Genomic DNA, 19,824 nt, shown 5'->3' with positions numbered 1-19,824 from the left:
ACTCGGCCGTTGATTTCTTTGGATCGCATTTTCCGCCTTGCGTCAACGCATATTCTGCACAAAATTACATAAGTTAACTATTTTAATGCGATTAACGCATGACCGCAATGTTGTGAACTTAATGCTTTTAGACGCAATATTGTATACTTTTATCAACGCAATCCTGCATTGTTTTATAACTTTACGCTGTAATAACGTGCATTTCTGCCCGTTATCACACCCCTAAATTTAAACAATGCTTGTCCTCAAGCATAAGCTAAAGATTTCCTTTAGAAAGTCGACCGCCTTCTCTTTCCTTGATTTCTCAAGGATGCCTTATTCAGATCCTATACACCAAAATTTCCTTAATTCTTATCTAGGACTCTTCTTAAGATATTTCTAAAATTTAGGGACCGCAAGTTTAACCTTTAAAAAGACTTTACTAGATTCCAGGATATCGCATGATTTATTTCAAAAACTTTTTCACTAGAGTGTTAAACGATTATTTTTTTTAGCCTTGCGTATTTTAGACATTATTTTTTTTTTCTGACCTTGCACTGATTCAAGTTCCTCGCCTTCGTTTTGGCTTGACCCCATGGGTGTCATGCGGACATCCAACTACAAGCAAGACACTCTTTCTCAGACTAAACTCATGCCCATTGGCAGCGGAGTTGCGGTCATTTATTTATGCGTTGATCACGATTCCTACCTTTATTTTGGCTTTTCCCCATGTGTATCATGCGGACATCCAACTACGAGTAGGATCCGATCGCAACATTAATTTTTTTTTTTTATAAAGGCTAACAATAGCAAGGTCGAAAAATGAATACTACACCCCCAAATTTAAAATGCGGCAATGTCCTCATTGCTAAAAGATTGAAAGAAGTCATGCGATGTTCTTAGGAAGTTTCGTAAAGGGTCAGTTTGAAAGAAAGCTAGCAGACCACTAACTTCTAGAAATATTTCTTGAGGTGTCTATCCTAAAATTAAGTTGACTCTAGTGTGCACGAAAAGATAGAGGCATGCGTTTCATCATTGAAATCGTAATTGGAAAAGAGAAATCATGCGGTGACTTACTAAATTAATCAATGTTAAATGATTGTGGCAACCAAAGAGGATGCGGTGATAAAATTTTCAAAATTAAAATGCGATGCGATAGTGCAAAATTTGGAATAAAGTCAAGGAAAGATATAACCCCTAAATTTGCGTTGTCGCCCACATTATTTGTTAATGCATTCTGCTTTGCGGCAATCTAATTTCTTTGGATTGCGATGATGAAATAAAGTAGTGGCATCTTCGTGTATCGCCTCCACAATCGTTCACCTCGATCATTGCAAAAAAAACATTGAAAATGTCAAATAATAATAAAAAACGAAGTTGACAAATTTTTCTCTTTTTTTTTTTTCAATTGAAAACGGATAAACGATAATTGAAATAGCATCAGAGTAGTGAGAGTTCGTGAATCATAAGTAAGAAAAAGGATATTCCAAAATACTTATGCCCCAGATGATTTTCTATCGCATGCCAACGCAGGGGCCACTCAATTTTCCTTCATTCCAGATTTCTCAGGTCTACAGAGGTCTTTTCTCGATAAAAATCACCCCGCGATATGCCTTGACTCTTTGCCCGTTAACTTTGAATGTACAGGTCCCTTCCTCATTAATCAGCTCAACCGCACCATGCAGGAATACTTCTTTAATTATAACGGGTTCGGACCAGCATGACTTTACTTTACCGAGAAAGAGTCATAACCGTGAATTGAAAAGTAAGACCTTTTGTCTGACATGGAGATTTTTGCCGCATAGCCGATTGTCATACCAACGTTTTGCTCGTTCTTTATAAATTTTGGCATTTTCATAAGCTTGCGTTCTCCACTCATCAAGCTCAACCAATTGAAATTTCCTTGCTTCCCCTGTTGCCTTTAAGTCAAAAGCTTCTTCACCGCCCACAACGCTTTGTGCTCCAGCTCCAGTGGTAAATGACATGCTTTACCAAACACCAACGCATATGAAGACATGCCTATCGGTGTTTTATAGGCAGTTCTATATGCCCACAGCGCATCATCCAACTTTGTTGCCCAATCTTTTTGTGAAGGCTTTACCATCTTCTCTAGTATTAGTTTGATTTCCCGGTTGGACAGTTCAGCTTGACCATTCGTCTGTGGATGGTATGCGGTAGTCACTTTTTGGAGGATATTATATTTTAGCAGCAGATTTTTGACGCGGTAATTGACAAAGTGGGAGCCTTCGTCACTTATTATGGCACGTGGAGTGCCAAAACGAGTGAAAATATTTTTCTTCAGGAATTTGGAGACTATTGATGCATCGCTTGCGGCGCATGCTACTGCTTTTACCCACTTGGAAACATAGTCGATGGCTAACAGAATATACTTGTGACCATTCAAAAGTAGGAATGGTCCCATGAAATCAATGCCCCAAACGTCGAACAACTCCAATTCTAAAATGATGTTCATGGGCATCGCATGTTTCCATGAAATATTACCGTGCGTTGGCACCGGCCACACTTCATCGTGTAGTCTTTTGCATCCTTAAATAGTGTTGGCCAATAGTACCCACTTTGTAATACTTTTGCTGTTGTGTGTTGGCCTCCAAAGTGCCAGCCATATGGTGAATCATGATATTGCGATAATATGCATTGGTAAGCAGCATTCGGTATACACAGTCACAGAATCTGGTCTGATCCCCTCTTATACAGATTTGGCTCATCCCAATAATACGATCTACATTCATGTTTGAGCCTCCTCTTTTGGTGGTCGATATACTCTTTGGGAAATTGCTCGCAAACCAGATAATTTACCACGTCTGTGTACAATGGCAATTCTTCAATCGGAAATAGTTGCACGTCTGGGAACACTGTGCTCACCTCTGACTGATTGCGGTCAACCTCAGGATTTTCCAATCTGGATAAATGATTCACAACTTGATTCTCCATCCCCTTGCGAACAATTATTTCCATGTCAAATTTATGGAGGAGGAGAACCCACCTAATCAACCTCGGCTTCACATCCTTCTTTGTCATCCAATATTTTATTGTCGAGTGGTCCGTGTGGATGAGTACTTTTGTTCCTAGCAAATATGCTCTGAATTTCTCCAACGCAAATATTACCGCAAGTAACTCTTTTTCTGTGGTGGTGTAGTTAATTTAAGCAGGATTCAAAGTCTTACTCGCATATGCGATGGGATGTAGCATTGTTTTTCTCTTCTGCGCCAGCACCGCTCCCATCACATACCCGCTCGCATCGCACATTAATCCAAAGGGAACTGTCCAATCTGGTGCAATCAACATAGGAGCGGTCATTAATGCGTTCTTCAAAATCATGAATGTGTTGCAACAATTGTCATCAAAGTCAAATTTTCTATCGACCTCCATCAACGCACTCAGTGGTCGTGCTATCTTCGAAAAGTCCTTGACAAAATGTCTGTAAAATCCGGCATGTCCCAAGAAGCTCCGACAGCCTTTACACTTGTTGGAGGTGGGAGTTTTTCAATCGCTTCAATTTTTGCCTTGTCCACCTCCAACTCGTCCCTCAAGACCTTGTGACCCAGCATAATGCCCTCCTTCACCATGAAATGGCATTTCTCCCAATTAAGCACGAGGTTCGTGTCCTCACATCTTTTCAATATTTTCTCCAAGTTGTCAAGACAGACTTCGTATGTGTGCCCATATTTAGAGAATTTGTCCATGAATATTTCTACAGAGTCTTCGAGATATTCCGAAAAGATGGCCATCATACACCTTTGGAAAGTGCTCAGCACATTGCAGAGGCCGAACAACATACGGCGAAAAGCAAATGTTCCATACGGGCAGGTGAATGTGGTCTTTTCTTGATCTTCAGGAGCGATCATGATCTAGTTATAACCGGCATACCCATCCAAGAAACAATAGAAGTCATTTTAGCTGGACGATCCAGCATTTGGTCAATAAAAGTTAACGGAAAATGATCCTTCTTTGTTGCCGCATTCAATTTGTGGTAGTCCATGAAAATTCGCCATCCAATGATAGTTCTTTGCGGTATCAACTCGTTATTTGTATTAGGGACTACCGTCATCCCTCCTTTCTTCGGTACGCACTGCGCGGGGCTGACCCATGTGCTGTCTGCTATTGGATAGATGATGCCCCCGTCTAACCACTTGATTATCTCCTTCTTTACGACCTCCTTCATTGCAGGGTTGAGTCTGCACTGATGTCCGATCGATCCTTTATGATTCTCTTCGAGACGAATTCTATGCATACAGTATGCGGGGCTAATTCCTCGGATGTCTGCGAGTGTCCAGCCAATTGCTTTTACATATTTTCTAAGAATGCTCAGCAACGCATTTTCTTGGTTTTCATTAAGTGCTGAAGAAATGATTACTGGTAGCTTTTCGTTTTGCCCCAGAAACGCATACTTCAGGTGGTTAGGAAGGGTCTTTAGCTCTATTGTTGGTGGTTGTTCTAAGGACGGTTGCGTTGTCTTTCTTTCTTCATTCAATATCAGATTATCTTCTTGGGTTGCGATCATCTCATCTTCCTTGTTTGTTTTTCTGTGATCACATTGCATGCAACAATGGATACGATCGCATCCTCATCTTCGTTTTCATCTTCAGGCTTCTCTTCTTCATTCAAACTATGTTCATTATCGGATTCATTAAGGTCTTCTTCATCAGGATATTTCATGGCACGGATAATGTCAAACCTGAGCTTCTGTCCATTCACGCTTAAGGTGATCTCTCCTTTGTGCACATCGTTTGATAAAAATGGTCGTCCCAGGATGATGGGCACATTTTTGTCTTCTTCGTAGTCCAAGATGATGAAGTCTGCTAGCAATATAAATTTGTTGATTGTAACCAGCACGTCCTTCACCTTCTCCTCTAGATGCACCAGAGATCTATCTATTAATTGGAGAGTCATTGTCATGGGCGCGAGTTGCCCAACATTCAGCTGCTTGAAAATTGACAAAGGCATCAGGTTAATGTTGGCTCCAAAATCGCATAACGCTTATCCAATGTACAATCCTCCAATGGAGCAAGGTATAGTGAAACTCCCAGGGTCATGCATTTTCGGTGGGATTATAGATTTTGAGCTCTGCGTCAAAGCCACCGTGGCGAACTTACCAGTGCCTTTCTTTTTTTTCACCATATCCTTTAGAAACTTCGCATATGCGGGCATCTCCTCAATTGCTTCAGTGAATGAAATATTAATATGGAATTATTTTAACATATTCATGAAGTGTTGGTACTGTACCTCATATTTTTCTTCTTTCTGAGTCTCTGTAGGAATGGTGGCAACTGAATTCTTATGGTCCCCTATTCTTTTGGCTCCAAGGTGGACGCAATCTCAGGTTCCATCGCTTCCTTTCTTCTGTTTCATCTTGAATCACTGCAATATCTGGTTCCGGCACAATTGGAGTAGTCCGACTAGGCTCTTTCTTCTTCCCTGCCACAGTCTTTCCACTCCGTAACGTCACGACTTGACATTGCTCTTTACCCGTACCCCCTGGGTTGCGTGGGAGTTTCGTTGAACTCGATAGAGCCCCTTACGGTCGATTCTTGAGTTCGCACGCAATCTGGCCTATCTGTATTTCCAGGTTGCGGAGGGACATCGAATGATTTTGAAGCACAGTTTCGTTCTTTTCAACAAATTGCTTCAACAAACTTTCCAAAGAGGAAGATTGCGGCACCTGCAACTGCTGGCTTGATTACTCGTCTGACCGTTGGTTTGCAGGAAAAATCCGGGTGGCCCTTCTTTTTGTGCCACTAATTGGAAATTCTGCTGCTGATTTTTCCACGCAAAGTTGGGGCAGTTTCTCCACCCGGGGTTGTACGTGTTGAAAAACGGGTTGTTCTTCACAAAATAAATTGTGGGTTTTGTGGGCATTCCTCCATTGCGTGTCCTTCACTGCAAGTAGCACACTTTGCAGTCGTCTAGTTGATTGCGTTCACTTGCCCATTATGCATTGTTAGGCTGTTGATTGCGATTGTCTGTATCAAGTTCATCATCGCAGTCATCTGACTCTGAAGGGATGCGATAGCACCATTGTTCGCATCACTGTCCTTTATTCTCAATCTTTGATCGCTTTTTCTCCAGTCCTCGTGGTTTGTAGAAATGCGATCAAGAATGTTCTTAGCCTCATCATAAGTTTTATCTAGCAAACCTCCAGCGGCTGCCGCATTGGCAACAGTCTGCGAAGCAGGGTTTAATCCGTGATAAAAGATCTCCATCTGTAAGAAGTCTGATAATCTGTTGTGCGGGCAGTCTCTTACCAGCCTCTTAAACCTCACCCAAGCATCGCTGAGCGATTCGTCATTATCCTGTTCGAAATTGGTGATCAATTTTCTTCTTTTGGCATTCTCCGTTGGTGAGAAATATTTCTTCTGGCATTCTCCGTTCGAGAGAGTACACCTATTTTCGTGCCTGGTCACACAACAAAAATGGAAACAAAGTTAGTCGAACTTCCTTGGTGGAGATATTCGGGAACATAAAAGTGTTGTAGATTTCTATGAAGCTCCGAGGTGGGCATGCGAGTCTTCGCCATGCCTCCCTCCAAACTGTTCAGCAGTCTGAATCATATACAGCATCACCAGTTTCATTTCGAATCTCAATCCATCAAGAGCGGGCCTCATGATTCCTGGGGAGAAATCGTAGAGGTTGGGCGACGCATAATCCCGAATGGGCCTATTGCGGTCGTTCGCCAATAGAATGGGATTCGCCATGACATTGTTTTCATTTGGTGCTCCATTTCCAAGTTGTTCCGCCATGTTTTTCTCTAGTTATTGTTGTTGGCGGCTATCTCTCAGTCTTCGTCGGAATGTTCTTTCAATCTCTGGGTCGTATTGCGCCAGAAATTGAAAGCTGCAAAGAAATCAGAAAAATTATCATTAGCACACTGAATTGCTGAAGTCCCCAGCAACGGCACCAAAAACTTGATGCGTTATTTTATGCGGTGAAATAATGAAAGAAATTGCGATGATGGAAAATGCATTATGCAACAAGTTTTCTCTGCATAACCCAAGTATAAATCCTACTGAGTTTCCTGGTAAGTCCAGGGTCGAACTCAGGGACTAAGGAAAATAGTATGCGGCAATAATTTTTAGATTACTTTGCGGTGACAAATAAATTAATGATTTGGTTGGTTTATTGTTTGAAGTATAAAAAGTATGTGGCAGATTTGAGATAAGAATGATAATGCAACAGATACATTGAGTATGCGGCAGAACGGGTTGAGAAGGTTTTTAGCTAGCATTTCCAGAGAATGCATCAAACTATGCGATCATGCTACACTCATGCGACAACAAATCATTTTCCAATGCAGATGCGGTAGCTCCTAATTTTAGGACGCATGCGATGAATGCAATAATGTCTATAGAGCTTATTCCTAAATCACTACTTCTTGCCTATGTGATGATGCAAGATGCACATAAGGACAAGGTGACCACATTTAATCATAACCTATCTCTAGGATGCATGCGATGCGTTAATAACAAACAAGGCTTATTTCTAAGCTTCTATCTCTTGATTATGTGTTTCTAATCTGACTCTGTCGAGCCTAGATTCTAACATGACTTTTCCAAGCCTAGATTATATCCTTAGACTACCCTCCCGAGTATCTCTAATGGATGAATGACACATACATAATACAAGATAATCGCATAGAATGAAGATTCCCCGTTGTGCTAGCTAAGTGCTTCTCAACCCATTCGACAGATTTAGCTACTCATGCGTAACATACAGAGAGTGAACATATATAAAGATGTAGATTCCATTTCTATAAATCAGTTTAGAGTACAAAATGACAATGGAAGATAAGGATAGAGAGCCTGGTAGCAAGTCCTTTCTTCCCAAGGCTTTTACACTGTTAATTCTATTATGCTCAAAAGATGTTCCTGCTTCCGCAGGAGTTGGCCTTCTCTCTGATCTTGACACTTCTGGCACTCTTCCAAGTTCACCGAAACGATCTCTCAGTATAATCTCCCTTCACTCGCTTCCGCCCTTGAAGTAAAGAAAACTAGAACAAGGCTACTTCTATCTAAAGGGAAAAATTATCTAACTATTGAACTCCTTCATTGAATATGGCCTCTGGTATTTATAGAGCTTTGGGGCGAAAGGCTTCTTCTCTCTTATGATTGCACTGATGGGATGACATTAATTCTCAAGCATCGAATATTTGTCATCGAAAAGTTGAGTGTACTTGCTACAGTAGGTCATTAATGACTTGTCAACTTAATTCAAAATCGACCATCATTAGCTTTTTGTCCCATCGTGATTTATTATGCTTTTTCACTCAGATGCGCCCACCAAGATGCGCCGGCTCTATGCGGCAACCTTCTTGAGCAGATATTCATGAGCGTAAATGATCGCATAACCTTGCATTAACGCAATCTCTTAATGCGCAGATATAGCCTTGCATTAACGCAATCTCTTAATGCGTAGATATAACCTTACGTTAACGCAATCTCTTGATGCACTCGTATAGCCTTGTGTTAATGTAATCTCTTGGATCGCATTTTCCGCCTTGCATTAACGCATATTCTGCACAAAATTACATAAGTTAACTGTTTTAATGTGATTGACGCATGCGACCGCAATGTTGTGAACTTAATGCTTTTGGACGCAATATTGTATATTTTTATCAACGCAATCCTGCATTGTTTTATAACTTTACGCTGTAATAACATGCATTTATGCCCGTTATCAAACTCCTGCCTCTGAGGGCGGTCCTTTGATTTGCATGGGTGAGAGTGGCTAGATTGCCGACTCAACAAGCCTACCATTTTGGGGATTCATCTGATTGGGGAGCTGGGAACTCAACTATACAAGATAGAATTCACTTCTTCCCCAAGGCATGGGTAAGTAGATAAATTGCTCTTTTAAGGGCTGATTTCGGGGTTACAACAATGTGGTGCCACATCTTCTCTTAGCCCGATAAAAGTTTAGTCATAATGGGACTATGATCTATTGTTCATTAGAGGAATCAATGGTACTTAAGTAGCTAGATGTAACTACAGGTGCAAAACGGTAATTTGGCTCAACTGCACTTATGAGCGATTTGTGAAGGGTCACCGTATTGTTGATTGGTTATATCCAATGGACACAGAAATATATCTATAGTGCGAAGAGTGTGAAGGAAATCAAGCATGAGAATTTCCATGAACAGCGTAAGGATCGTTCCAAATTCCATTCGAATTGAAAATAAAAAATTACAATACAACAACGGAAACTAACAGGTCATGCACAACACAAAATTACAGCATGCTAAAACGATAGAATCAAGGGATAGAGTATGCGTACCTTTGAAGAACCATTCTTCAAACTCCCTCGATCAATCTCCAATGTGTTCAACACAGCCCTCGAACGCAACGGTCAAAACACAGTACAAACACCATGAACACAACGAACGACAGCCTCCATTAGGTGCAAAACAGTAATTTGGCCCAACGAACGACAGTCACACTCGATTCATGAAGTGAGTGAGGACACAACCACAATGGTTACCTTGGTATTCTCAGTGTGAGAATCCAGAAGTTGTAGGCTCTGTATGATCTTGGCTTGAGGAAGAGACTGGAGGACAACAATCGTATAGACGATCGAACAAGTGGGAGATAACACAATCTATTGTATAGATGATGTGCTCGATCATATAGTAGATGACAACCTATCATATAGACAAAGCCATGCGATCATTTAGCTACAATCAGTTGAATGACTATCATATAGTCAAAGCTCTACGATCGTCTAGTCTCTGCACAACTATCGCTTAGTGAAACACTTTCACTTGATAGCTTAATTTGTGAGTAACTTTCCAAATGAGGCAACTTTTTAAATTTTAGGAAAATATTTTTCCTTTTATCTCACAGATACCATAAAACCACCAATAACCTCCCACTTAATTGGTTATTAGAGAAAAAGAATTAATTATCACATAATTAATTTATTATAAATAAATATGATAACCAACTTACCATATTATATTTATAACCTATAGTTTTAATATTTCTTCTCATGAAACATACAAACCATAGTTCTTTTTCTATTTTATGGTATATTTACATTAACTTCTCCACTTGATGTATCTCATACATCACACCAATTATATCATATATAATTGAATTTTCTCTTATTAATTTTAACACTTCAAATCAACACCAAGAACTGATTCTCAACTTGAATCCATTGAGCTACCAAGGGGACCTTATGGACCTATAACTTGAAGCTTCAACGGTACATGAATAGCTGACTAAACTCTTTAGTCATGAGATCCACCATCCGTTAACTGTCGGACACTCCACTAAAGACCGACAGCTGTACTCTTCTCACTACAAATATATTTCTATATCCATATCAACCAATCAACAGTGTGATAACCCTTCACAGATCGCTCGTAAGTATAGCTGCCAATTTATCATTTTGCCGCTATAGTTACATTTAATTCTTAAGTACCACCGATTCCTTTAATGAATAATAAGTCATAGTCCTACTATGACTGGGTCCTTTCTTCCAAAGAGAGGATGTGGCCACTATGTTCAAGACTCGGAATCAGCTCTTAAGGGAGCAATCTATCTACATACCCCTGCTTCGGGGAAGGAGTGAATTCCGTCTTATGTAACTGAGTTCCCAACTCCCCAATCAGACAAATCCCCGAAAAGGTAGGCTTTTTGAGTTGGCAATCTGGTCACTCTCGCCTATACTAATCAAAGATCCGTCCTCATAGGCAGGAGTTCCCAAAACACTCAGGATTAAGATCATGTCACCTATGGTCGTTTAAGTGAGATATAAGTCTCAAGTATCAACAACGTTATATAAAGAGACTAATCATCTCGTGGTCCGGAAGAGACTAATCATCTCGTGATTCGGTCTTATACAAACTCTTTGTATAGGACATTCTCGCTCGTATATCTCCACATGAATGGTCAGGATCAAACCATCTGTAGTAGTTTACAATACTTGTAAACCTCTACAAAGTGGGTCATATCTATAGTGTCATCAGGATAAGGTATCTCTCCTTAATACGTATATTATAGACCTTTTAAGTTATTACTTAAGGCATGATCCACTTGTATATCTCATATACATATTTAAGTTTACATACATAACCACGGATCCTTGAGCAAATACAAATAAAATAACACTTTTTTATTAATAACAATGTGTACAAAATTTACAAGCTACGAGACTCGGTGGAGAATTAGGACATCAATCCCAATAGAGTGCAGCTGTTGGTCTTTAGTGGAGTGCCTGATAGTTAACGGATGGTGGATAATGTGATTAAAGAGTTTAGTCAATTATTCACATACTGTTGGAGCTTCAAGCTACAGGTTCATAAGGTCCCCTTGGTAACTTAATGGATTTGAGTTGAGAATTAGTTTTTGGATTAGTTTGAAATGTTCAAATTAACAAGAGGAAATTTTATTATATATGATATAATTGATATAATGTATTTGATATATTATTGTTTGATTAGAGGAACTAGTATTTGAATATAATTCAAATATAAATTCTATGAATAAGATTCATAGTTATTAAATTTAATATAAATATGATTTATATTAAATATCATAAAAGAGAAAAAGAACTATGGTTTATATATTGTATATGATACAATATTAAAACTATTGGTTATAAATGTAATATGATAAGTTGGTTATTGTATTTATTTATAATTTGTTAATTATTTGATAATTAAATTTCTTTTTCTCCATTGGGTAGTTATGCGGTTTGATGGCTAAGTGGGATAAAATAAAAACAGTTTTCTAATGTTTCCATGAGACACAATTAGCAATCGAGTAAAAAGAGTTTTACTGCATGATAGTTTTAGAGAGCCTAAACGACCGAGTATCGAGTCTATGCAATAGACCTCATCTTCTACACGACAGTGTTATCGTTTACTCAATCGTTCTCCTCCTTCACTCTAATCCTTCCCTCAAACCAAAATAAGCTAAAGCCCACAACTCTTGGTTCGCACACCGAGAATACCAGGGTAATCTTGTGGTTGTGTTCGGTTGTTCGAGGACTGAGTTTCTATTTGTTGGTGTTCGAGGGAGTTTGAGTTGCTCGTTGCGTTCGTGACTGATCGAGGGATATTCTTGAAGAAGTGTTCTTCAAATGTATTGTCTCTCATCCTTTGTATTTATTTCTTAAAGCATGTTGTAATTTATGATTCAATGTATAATTTGTTTAGTATGACTGTAAATGTATGTGTTCTTTCACAATGGTGTTTGAACGATCCGCTTCCGCTCATAAGTCCTCTTTAATTAGAGTTCCTTTAGATCTATGGGCTATCGGGCTGTCTTGTTAATATTTCTTCTTGGGGCAAGAATGATGGGCTAGATCCATCACTATTCTGCAGGTAACTAATCCAAGAAAGGTAAGGGAATTATATAGGCTGCTGATGCTAGGGTAATGTGGTTATTACCCTATAAAAGGGATGCTTATCCCTCGTGAAAAGGCAGAGTGAAGGTGAGAAGGAAATCTAAAATTACAGTGTGAAGGCTGAAGGCATTCGTAAGCTAGGGTTTCGGCTAAGGGGGTTTCTTATCCTCCTTTTTTGTGATTCTCTATCAAATTCATACATGTATTTGCTTTGATTCAACTGTGTATACCTATAATTTGTTCATCTAATCAGTAAAGAAGTTATCATCTACCTTAAAGAATGGATGTAGATCTCTTCTTGAGATTGGATCACTATAAATTTCGCTATGTCATTCTTCCTCTACTTCTCATTTACTCTTGTTTATAGCTGTTATTTGTTCTTGCTTTATAGAGTTCCTTGATTTTAGTTTAATAAATTGCAAGGTGAGAATCAAACTCACAACTTATGAGATGATGATTGATACATTATTCACTAAACTATGCTTGAATCGATGCCTTTTACGTCAAAATGAATATATTTCAATTGGCATAATATTTGTATGATCAACTTTGAAGTCAAAAGTTCGATTCTCCCACCCTACATATTTTAAAAAATAATAATAATAAATAAATAATGCTCTTTACTAATTCAATATTTAATAGACTCTTATCCCATTTTTCACGACGGTAGATGATTGTTTTCCCTCCAACCAATTATAGTTCAATATATGTTCTATTAAAAAAAAATACTAAAGATGGTTTAAATATTATTTTGACGACTAAACATTCAATTTTGGTTTATTTTAGGTTGTTTACTTTAAAAAATATCTACTTTGGTTTGTCTAAATTTACCTTGTGTGCATTTTAGTTTTGTAAAAATTAAATAATAAAAATGTTATTGAGGTTTATTCAGTAAAAATGTTATTAAATAAGTAAATTACACCTTTTAACCCTAAATTCAATAAACTAAGAACTCTTGGCTATAGTTGAACACTTGAATTTGAGACATAAAAGTGGATCAAGTTTGAGTAATAGCCAAAACTATATATAATATAGGGATAAGACTAGTACTTAACCTTTACAAGCAAACGATGTGATCCTAAATACTATATATAATATAGGGATAAGACTAGTACTTAACCTTTACAAGCAAACGATGTGATCCTAAATCGTTCATGTGGAGACATACCAAAATAATCACTTTGATAACCGAGGTAACTCGATCTTAATCCTGAGTTAATTATGAATTTCTATCTATTCGAGATTATCTTTTAATCCACATGGGTGAGAGTGACCTAAATTAGTGGATTATTTAGTGTCAAATTAACATGCAATTGGATTTGCATGAGTTTCTTCTATAAATAGAAGAAAAATTAGTTGAAAATTCTTCATGCAATTTTGCATATTTAAAGAAGAATTTGTTCTTAACTTTCACGTACCAAAAACCTATCAACTCTTTCAAATTTCCTTAAATTTCTTCACAAATTGGATTACATAACTCGTTCTAAGGCCGGGAAGACTCTAGCGGTGGTCCACGAAGCGTTCATGATTTGAATTATAATGAGGATTGCATCAATTTTGAGTTTCTACAAAAGTTGTAATCTCAAATCCTAGTTTCCTATTATGAACATACATGTTTGATCCTCAAAATTAATGTATTTAGAATGCGTAAGATCATAATGATTTTCGCATGTACGTTGTTGACACTCTCAAATTCATTTTGTTCTCAACACTTTCAAAAATGGTAATTTTAGTCTTGTTTGCAAAATTTTAACCCATATTTGTATATAGTAAAGTATTTAAACGTAAAGATACGACCATGTTTCCATAAATACAAGTGTAATGTTATGCTAAAATCTTATTGAAAAAATGAGATATAAAAAGAGAATAAAAGGATCATAATAGTCATTATATTTATTATTATCTCAAATATAAAGGCCTAATAATTGAGGCTTTAGAAATACTGAAGTTGAAACAGAGTAAACTTAAAAATATAGAATAAATGAATAAATAAAAAACAAAACCACAAAGAAGAGTATTGAAATTAAAATTGTTGAAGAAAGAAGTCAAAATCTAAAATTAATTGTCAAAAAGAAAACATTTGAATGTCTCTCTCTCTCATGTCAGCAAGATAGAAGAAGGCCAACCATTGCCGATAAGCAATCCCTGAATTCTGGTGGTACGCCCACCATCCTCATCCACTCATTTCTCATACCCTTTTTCTAATTAATTGCTTTTCTTTCAATTCCCTTGTTTAGATTTGGTAGTCTTTACCATTATTCATGGTGGAGGGAACGAAAAGGGAAGAACAAATCATCATTCTTCGAATCCTTACCTAACCTTTGAAACCCAGAAAAGGGTTCTTCAGTGGAAGTCCAAAATGGCTGTTGCTTCTTTATGTCAATCCACTATGCAATCCAAGGTCAGTGGGTTTATCGGAGGTCTCACTTTTCAGAAACCACCTCTCTCTCAGCCTCCATCTCTTACCTTTTCCAGGTAATTTGATTCATGGGGTTCCCTTTTTCTTGTTTCTCTGTTTGATTTCTTTAAGCTTTCTTAGATTTCCATGGCTATCAATTTCTCAACCTTTGTAAATCCTTGACTGTAAATGAACTAGGAATTGTGTTTTTTACATTGCCCTGAAATTGGGATTCACTAAGTAATTTTAGTTTGTATATGGCATAGCAATTGAGAGGTAGCTTTGACTTCCCCGTTGTCTTCTGATTCACGATCATGGTAGGAGGTGATAGCTTAGCTCTGTCTCTTTGAAATTTTTAGATTGAACTAATGAGCTTTAGGGATTCGTATATTTTTCTTTATTATCCACTTGATTTGAATATTTTGCAATAGCTTACTTCCGTCTATGTAATAAGTCCCCTCTCTTTACATTGGAATAGAGTAGATTTTGTGACACCGATTGCGGTTTTTTGGTTCCACTTTCAACTCGGCTACATAAAGCATTGCTGAGTGTCTTCCACTTTATACTTCTATTTTCTTATGTCTTCCATTTTGTCGGAGGGCGGAGGAAGACCTAGATTATCTGCTCTAGAGTTGTGAGTTTGCGAGGTCGATATGGAACTGCTTTCTCCATTAGTTTGGTTCATGTTGGCTCCTTAAAGGAATGTTAGTGGTTCGATCAAGGAGTTCCTCCTCCATTCGGTTTTTAGGGAGAAAGTTTGCTTTATTTGGGAAGCAGGGGTGTGCGCCATTCTGTGGGTTTTATGGGGAGAGAGAAGTGACAAAGGGTTTAGAGGGTTGGAGAGGGTCCCTAGTGATGTTTGGTCTTTGGTGAAGTTTTATGTCCCTTTGGGCTTCAATTTTGAAGACCTTTTGTAACTATTCTTTAGGCAATATTCTAGTTAGTTGGACTCGTTTCTTTGAGGGGGGTTTTGTGGGCTTAGTTTTTTGTTTGCCCCTGTATTCTTTCATTTATTCTTAATGAAAGTTGTGATTTCTATTTTAAAAAAAGGATGGACTGGAGAAAGGGATTATATTTATGAAGAACTATTTGGTATCCAATGTGCTTCTGTTTCTAATTTTCTAGGAGGAGGTTCAGAAATGTGGTGAAAGCTTCAGCTCGGGTTGATAAATACTCAAAATCTGATATCATCGTCTCTCCCTCAATCCTCTCTGCTAACTTTGCAAAATTGGGAGAGCAGGTTCTCTTTAGTGCTCTGATCTCTCCATTGTTTTAGTTTGTTTTGTTGTGCATTTCCAAGTAATTAATCAAATTGCTTTGGAGGTTTATGCAGATGGTTTTTTAGTTTGACATTCTCTTCTTTTGTAGGTCAAAGCAGTGGAACTGGCTGGTTGTGATTGGATTCATGTTGATGTAATGGATGGCCGTTTTGTTCCAAATATCACAATTGGACCTCTTGTCGTTGATGCTCTACGACCCGTGACAGATCTTCCTTTAGATGTGCATTTGGTATGCTTCTTTCTCAGTTTGATTCTCTTTAGTGTTAGCAGTGATTCTCTAGTACTTCTGTTAACATAAACTCAAAGCATTATAGATGATTGTGGAGCCTGAGCAGCGTGTGCCAGACTTTATAAAGGCTGGTGCTGATATTGTGAGTGTTCATTGTGAGCAATCTTCCACAATCCATCTGCACCGCACCGTTAATCAAGTAAGATTTCCTCTGCTGTGGTGTACAGAATTAGGTTCATGTTTTCAATCCTAATAAGATAAATTTCTTAATGAAGAAAAAACTCCAAAATCCAACACGTTCTTTAGCATATTGCTTAAGTAAGATTTCCTTCGTGATGCAAAACAGAATTAGCTGTGCATGTTTTCAGTTTTTGGTTTTCTTCTTTTTCTTTCTTTCTTTTTTTTTTTTAAAAAAAAATTAATAAGACAAAACTCAAGAATCAACTAGCTCTTTGGTAAAACAAAAGGCAAAAGTGTTCCCACTGTTCTTATTTTCTGAAACGTTGTGGATTGAACTGCTTTTATAGATGTTCATAGCTGTTTTCTTGATTCCCTTTGGCTTCATTCTAGAAAGGATTGCTTGCTGACTTGCCAATGAAAATGACTTTCTTGTTGGACGGAATTCATGCGTTTTAAGGAAAGATCATATATCTATATTCATAATGGACATTCCTTCAAATATGATTCAGATAAAAAGTCTTGGAGCTAAAGCTGGAGTGGTTCTAAATCCTGCTACTTCACTCAGCACAATTGAATATGTCCTTGACGGTGACTCCCTCTCTCTCCCCTTATATAATTGCTGAAATGTTCCACTGTGAGGATTATTAAAAAGAGTTGGAATCTTTGGGAATGATATTATGTGTTGGGGGTTTGGAGGTTCTGTGGTTTTATCTAAAAGGAATTTGACATAAATTTAGCATAGAAAAATGGTCAAGAAACTGCGGTTGATTGGATTAGAGAATAAGACCTGATATTTTTTTAAGCCATTTGGAGGTTAAGAGTGGATATCATTAATCATACCAAAAAAGGAGATGATAGGAAAATATGCATTGGTAATTGTATAAACAAAATGAGAGGAATTAACAATGCCCTTTGCTTGTTTACAGTGGTTGATTTGGTCTTAATTATGTCGGTAAATCCTGGTTTTGGTGGGCAAAGCTTTATTGAGAGTCAAGTAAAGAAAATCTCAGATTTAAGAAGATTATGTGCTGAAAAGGTACAATTTTTCTTGTTGCTAGCTTTTTCCATGACTTTTTCCTGATGCACTTATCTTTCCCAGCATTTCTAGGATTACAAACCCATTGGCATTTCATTTACTTTGTTGCAGGGAGTGAACCCATGGATCGAAGTGGACGGTGGAGTCGGTCCAGCCAACGCATACAAGGTGCATACAATAATATTTCCCCAAACACCAACTTTTTTTAACATGAATTTCTGAAGCAAGGTTTCCATCGCCACCATGATTGCAGGTCATTGAGGCTGGAGCCAATGCTTTAGTTGCCGGTTCTGCTGTTTTTGGAGCTAAAGATTATGCTGAGGGTATGATCCATACAGTTCCTTCCACTCTTACCTCTCACAAATGTTTAGAACATTCTAACTAAATTATCCCAAAATGATTCTTGAACAGCCATAAAAGGAATCAAAACAAGCAAAAGGCCAGAGGCAGTTCCAGTATGAAAGTGACTTGTACAAGAGCAGACTTGTTTCGGTTGATAGTATTATTGTGTTATTCAATGCCATGTAAGTTGTCTCTTGCGCAACGTCTTTATTGTTTCGATTGATAGAGAACAGCTACGAGTCTGTACAATCTTTGACATCTCCTACTACATTGCCACCCGATCTTACCACTTCTTTCTTCTTCTAAATGCAGAGAGAATCTCCAACTGCATAGGTAGCAGAACATTGTGTTCTTCAAGCTCTTATGTCAGTAATGGTTGCTACCTTCACAGTTTTATTCCTTGTGAAAAGAAGCCTGTAGATTGCCACTTGAAGATTTGTTATGTACTATAACATCTCAGTACAAATTGATTCTAAATTCAATAATATGAACTTGGGAGCAATAATATTCTACTTTCCATATTGATTGTCCAATAAAAGCTTCTTAGGATATTTTTAAAACATATTCTAAGAATAAAGAAAATACAAAGTTAATTTACGTCTGTTGTTTTAAGGAAAATTTCTATGTGATTATGAACTTGAAATGTACTCTCTAAATTTTGAGCACTTATTTTGTCTCTAAATCTTGTGGACAATTGAACGAAATAGGATGGAAGATATGCTGTGTTTCGCCTGACTCTAACAAGTGCACCTTAGCCCTATTCGCCCGATTCACCTTCTCCGGGAACAACTTTTTATTCTGATAGATAAAACTAACATATAGCGGAAGAAATCATAATCAATAAGCATTACAATTACACTTAAGTTGAGTTTATAAAGTATGCTAAAACATTTTTCTTTTTTTCTTTTTTCTTTTTTTTTTTTTTTTTTTTTTTTTGTAGAAAAGAGGGTTTCATGTTTGAATACCTTTGATAAACAGCGGAAAATCTTCTTCTCCTCTGTGAATTGAGCCTCCAATTTGATTGTAACCACCACAATGATCTTCTCTACTAATCTTCAACTTGGATTGAGAGGTGAAATCTCAAGTCGAGCTCAATTATGGGTTAGGAAGGAAGAAGGTTTTGTTTGTTAGAGCAAACTGAAATTTAGAATTTCATATGTATGAACCCCCACAATCTGAAATTTTGAAGTTTTTAAACAACAAATTCATTCAAGCACTTTATTCATCAGCTTGATGATAGTGGACTTAGGTGTTAATTAGGGGTTAATCCACCTCAAACTTGAAAATGTTGGAAAATTCCATTTTTCCAATTTTTTTATTTAATTTTCACTAAAATTAAATTCAAAACTGATTTTGAATTTTCAAAATTGAAATTATTTTGTTTAAATAACTAGTAATTAAACAAGTTTAATTAATTAATTAATTAATAGTTTAATATCAAATATTAAATTAATTAAATACCTAATTTATACATGAATCTTTTCATGTAAATTAATATTTAAATAAATATTTAAATATTTTAAACTCTCCAATTTTGTTTAATTTCAACAAAATTAAACATTTTAATTATATCGAATATAATTAATCAAACCTTAAATTGAATTTGAACACTTCAAATTCAAAATCCTATTTTGAATTTGAACAATTTAAATCTACTCAATTCATTATTCCAAGATATATTTTACGAGCTAGTAGAGGATCCTTATGGACCTACAGATCATGAGCTCCAACAATTTGAGATTAATTGGCTAAACTCTTTAGACTGAATTTAATCAATGTTCGTGAACTACCGAGACACACCACTTAGCTCCATAGTTGTACTCTATAGATATATTTCTGTCTATTTTAACCATAATCAGTAAGTCAATCATTCACAAGTCGTTCATATTTACAACTAGGTCAAAATAACCGTTTTACCCCCGTAAATATATCTTGTTCCTTAAGCTCCCATTGACCCTCTATTGAACAATTTGGTTTATAGTCCAACTTATAAATCATGTCCCTCTCGATCATG

General features: G+C 37.2%; 1 protein-coding gene across 1 annotated transcript; it reads left to right on the top strand.

The window, feature by feature from the left end:
- The first annotated feature begins 14,456 nt into the window (after positions 1-14,456).
- Positions 14,457-18,331, top strand: LOC120083898 (ribulose-phosphate 3-epimerase, chloroplastic). Its single transcript, XM_039039807.1, has 10 exons — positions 14,457-14,820; positions 15,869-15,983; positions 16,112-16,252; positions 16,338-16,451; positions 16,942-17,020; positions 17,359-17,468; positions 17,580-17,636; positions 17,722-17,791; positions 17,880-17,992; positions 18,123-18,331. Exons 1-9 carry the CDS (start codon positions 14,705-14,707, stop codon positions 17,927-17,929), a joined length of 852 nt encoding a protein of 283 aa, XP_038895735.1. The 5' UTR covers positions 14,457-14,704; the 3' UTR covers positions 17,930-17,992; positions 18,123-18,331.
- The last annotated feature ends 1,493 nt before the right edge of the window (positions 18,332-19,824 follow it).

Source organism: Benincasa hispida, chromosome 8, assembly GCF_009727055.1.
Source record: "Benincasa hispida cultivar B227 chromosome 8, ASM972705v1, whole genome shotgun sequence".
Lineage (NCBI taxonomy): Eukaryota > Viridiplantae > Streptophyta > Magnoliopsida > Cucurbitales > Cucurbitaceae > Benincasa > Benincasa hispida.
The sequence above is the reverse complement of the archived record's forward strand: the minus strand, read 5'-3'. Positions and strand labels throughout refer to the sequence as shown.

Bases quoted from the DNA above. Each gene is read 5' to 3' on its own strand.
- LOC120083898 (XM_039039807.1), top strand. From the start codon at position 14,705: ATGGCTGTTGCTTCTTTATGTCAATCCACTATGCAATCCAAGGTCAGT. The intron at 14,821-15,868 runs GTAATTTGATTC...CTAATTTTCTAG, and splicing joins CCATCTCTTACCTTTTCCAG to GAGGAGGTTCAGAAATGTGG. The intron at 17,637-17,721 runs GTGCATACAATA...CCATGATTGCAG, and splicing joins GTCCAGCCAACGCATACAAG to GTCATTGAGGCTGGAGCCAA.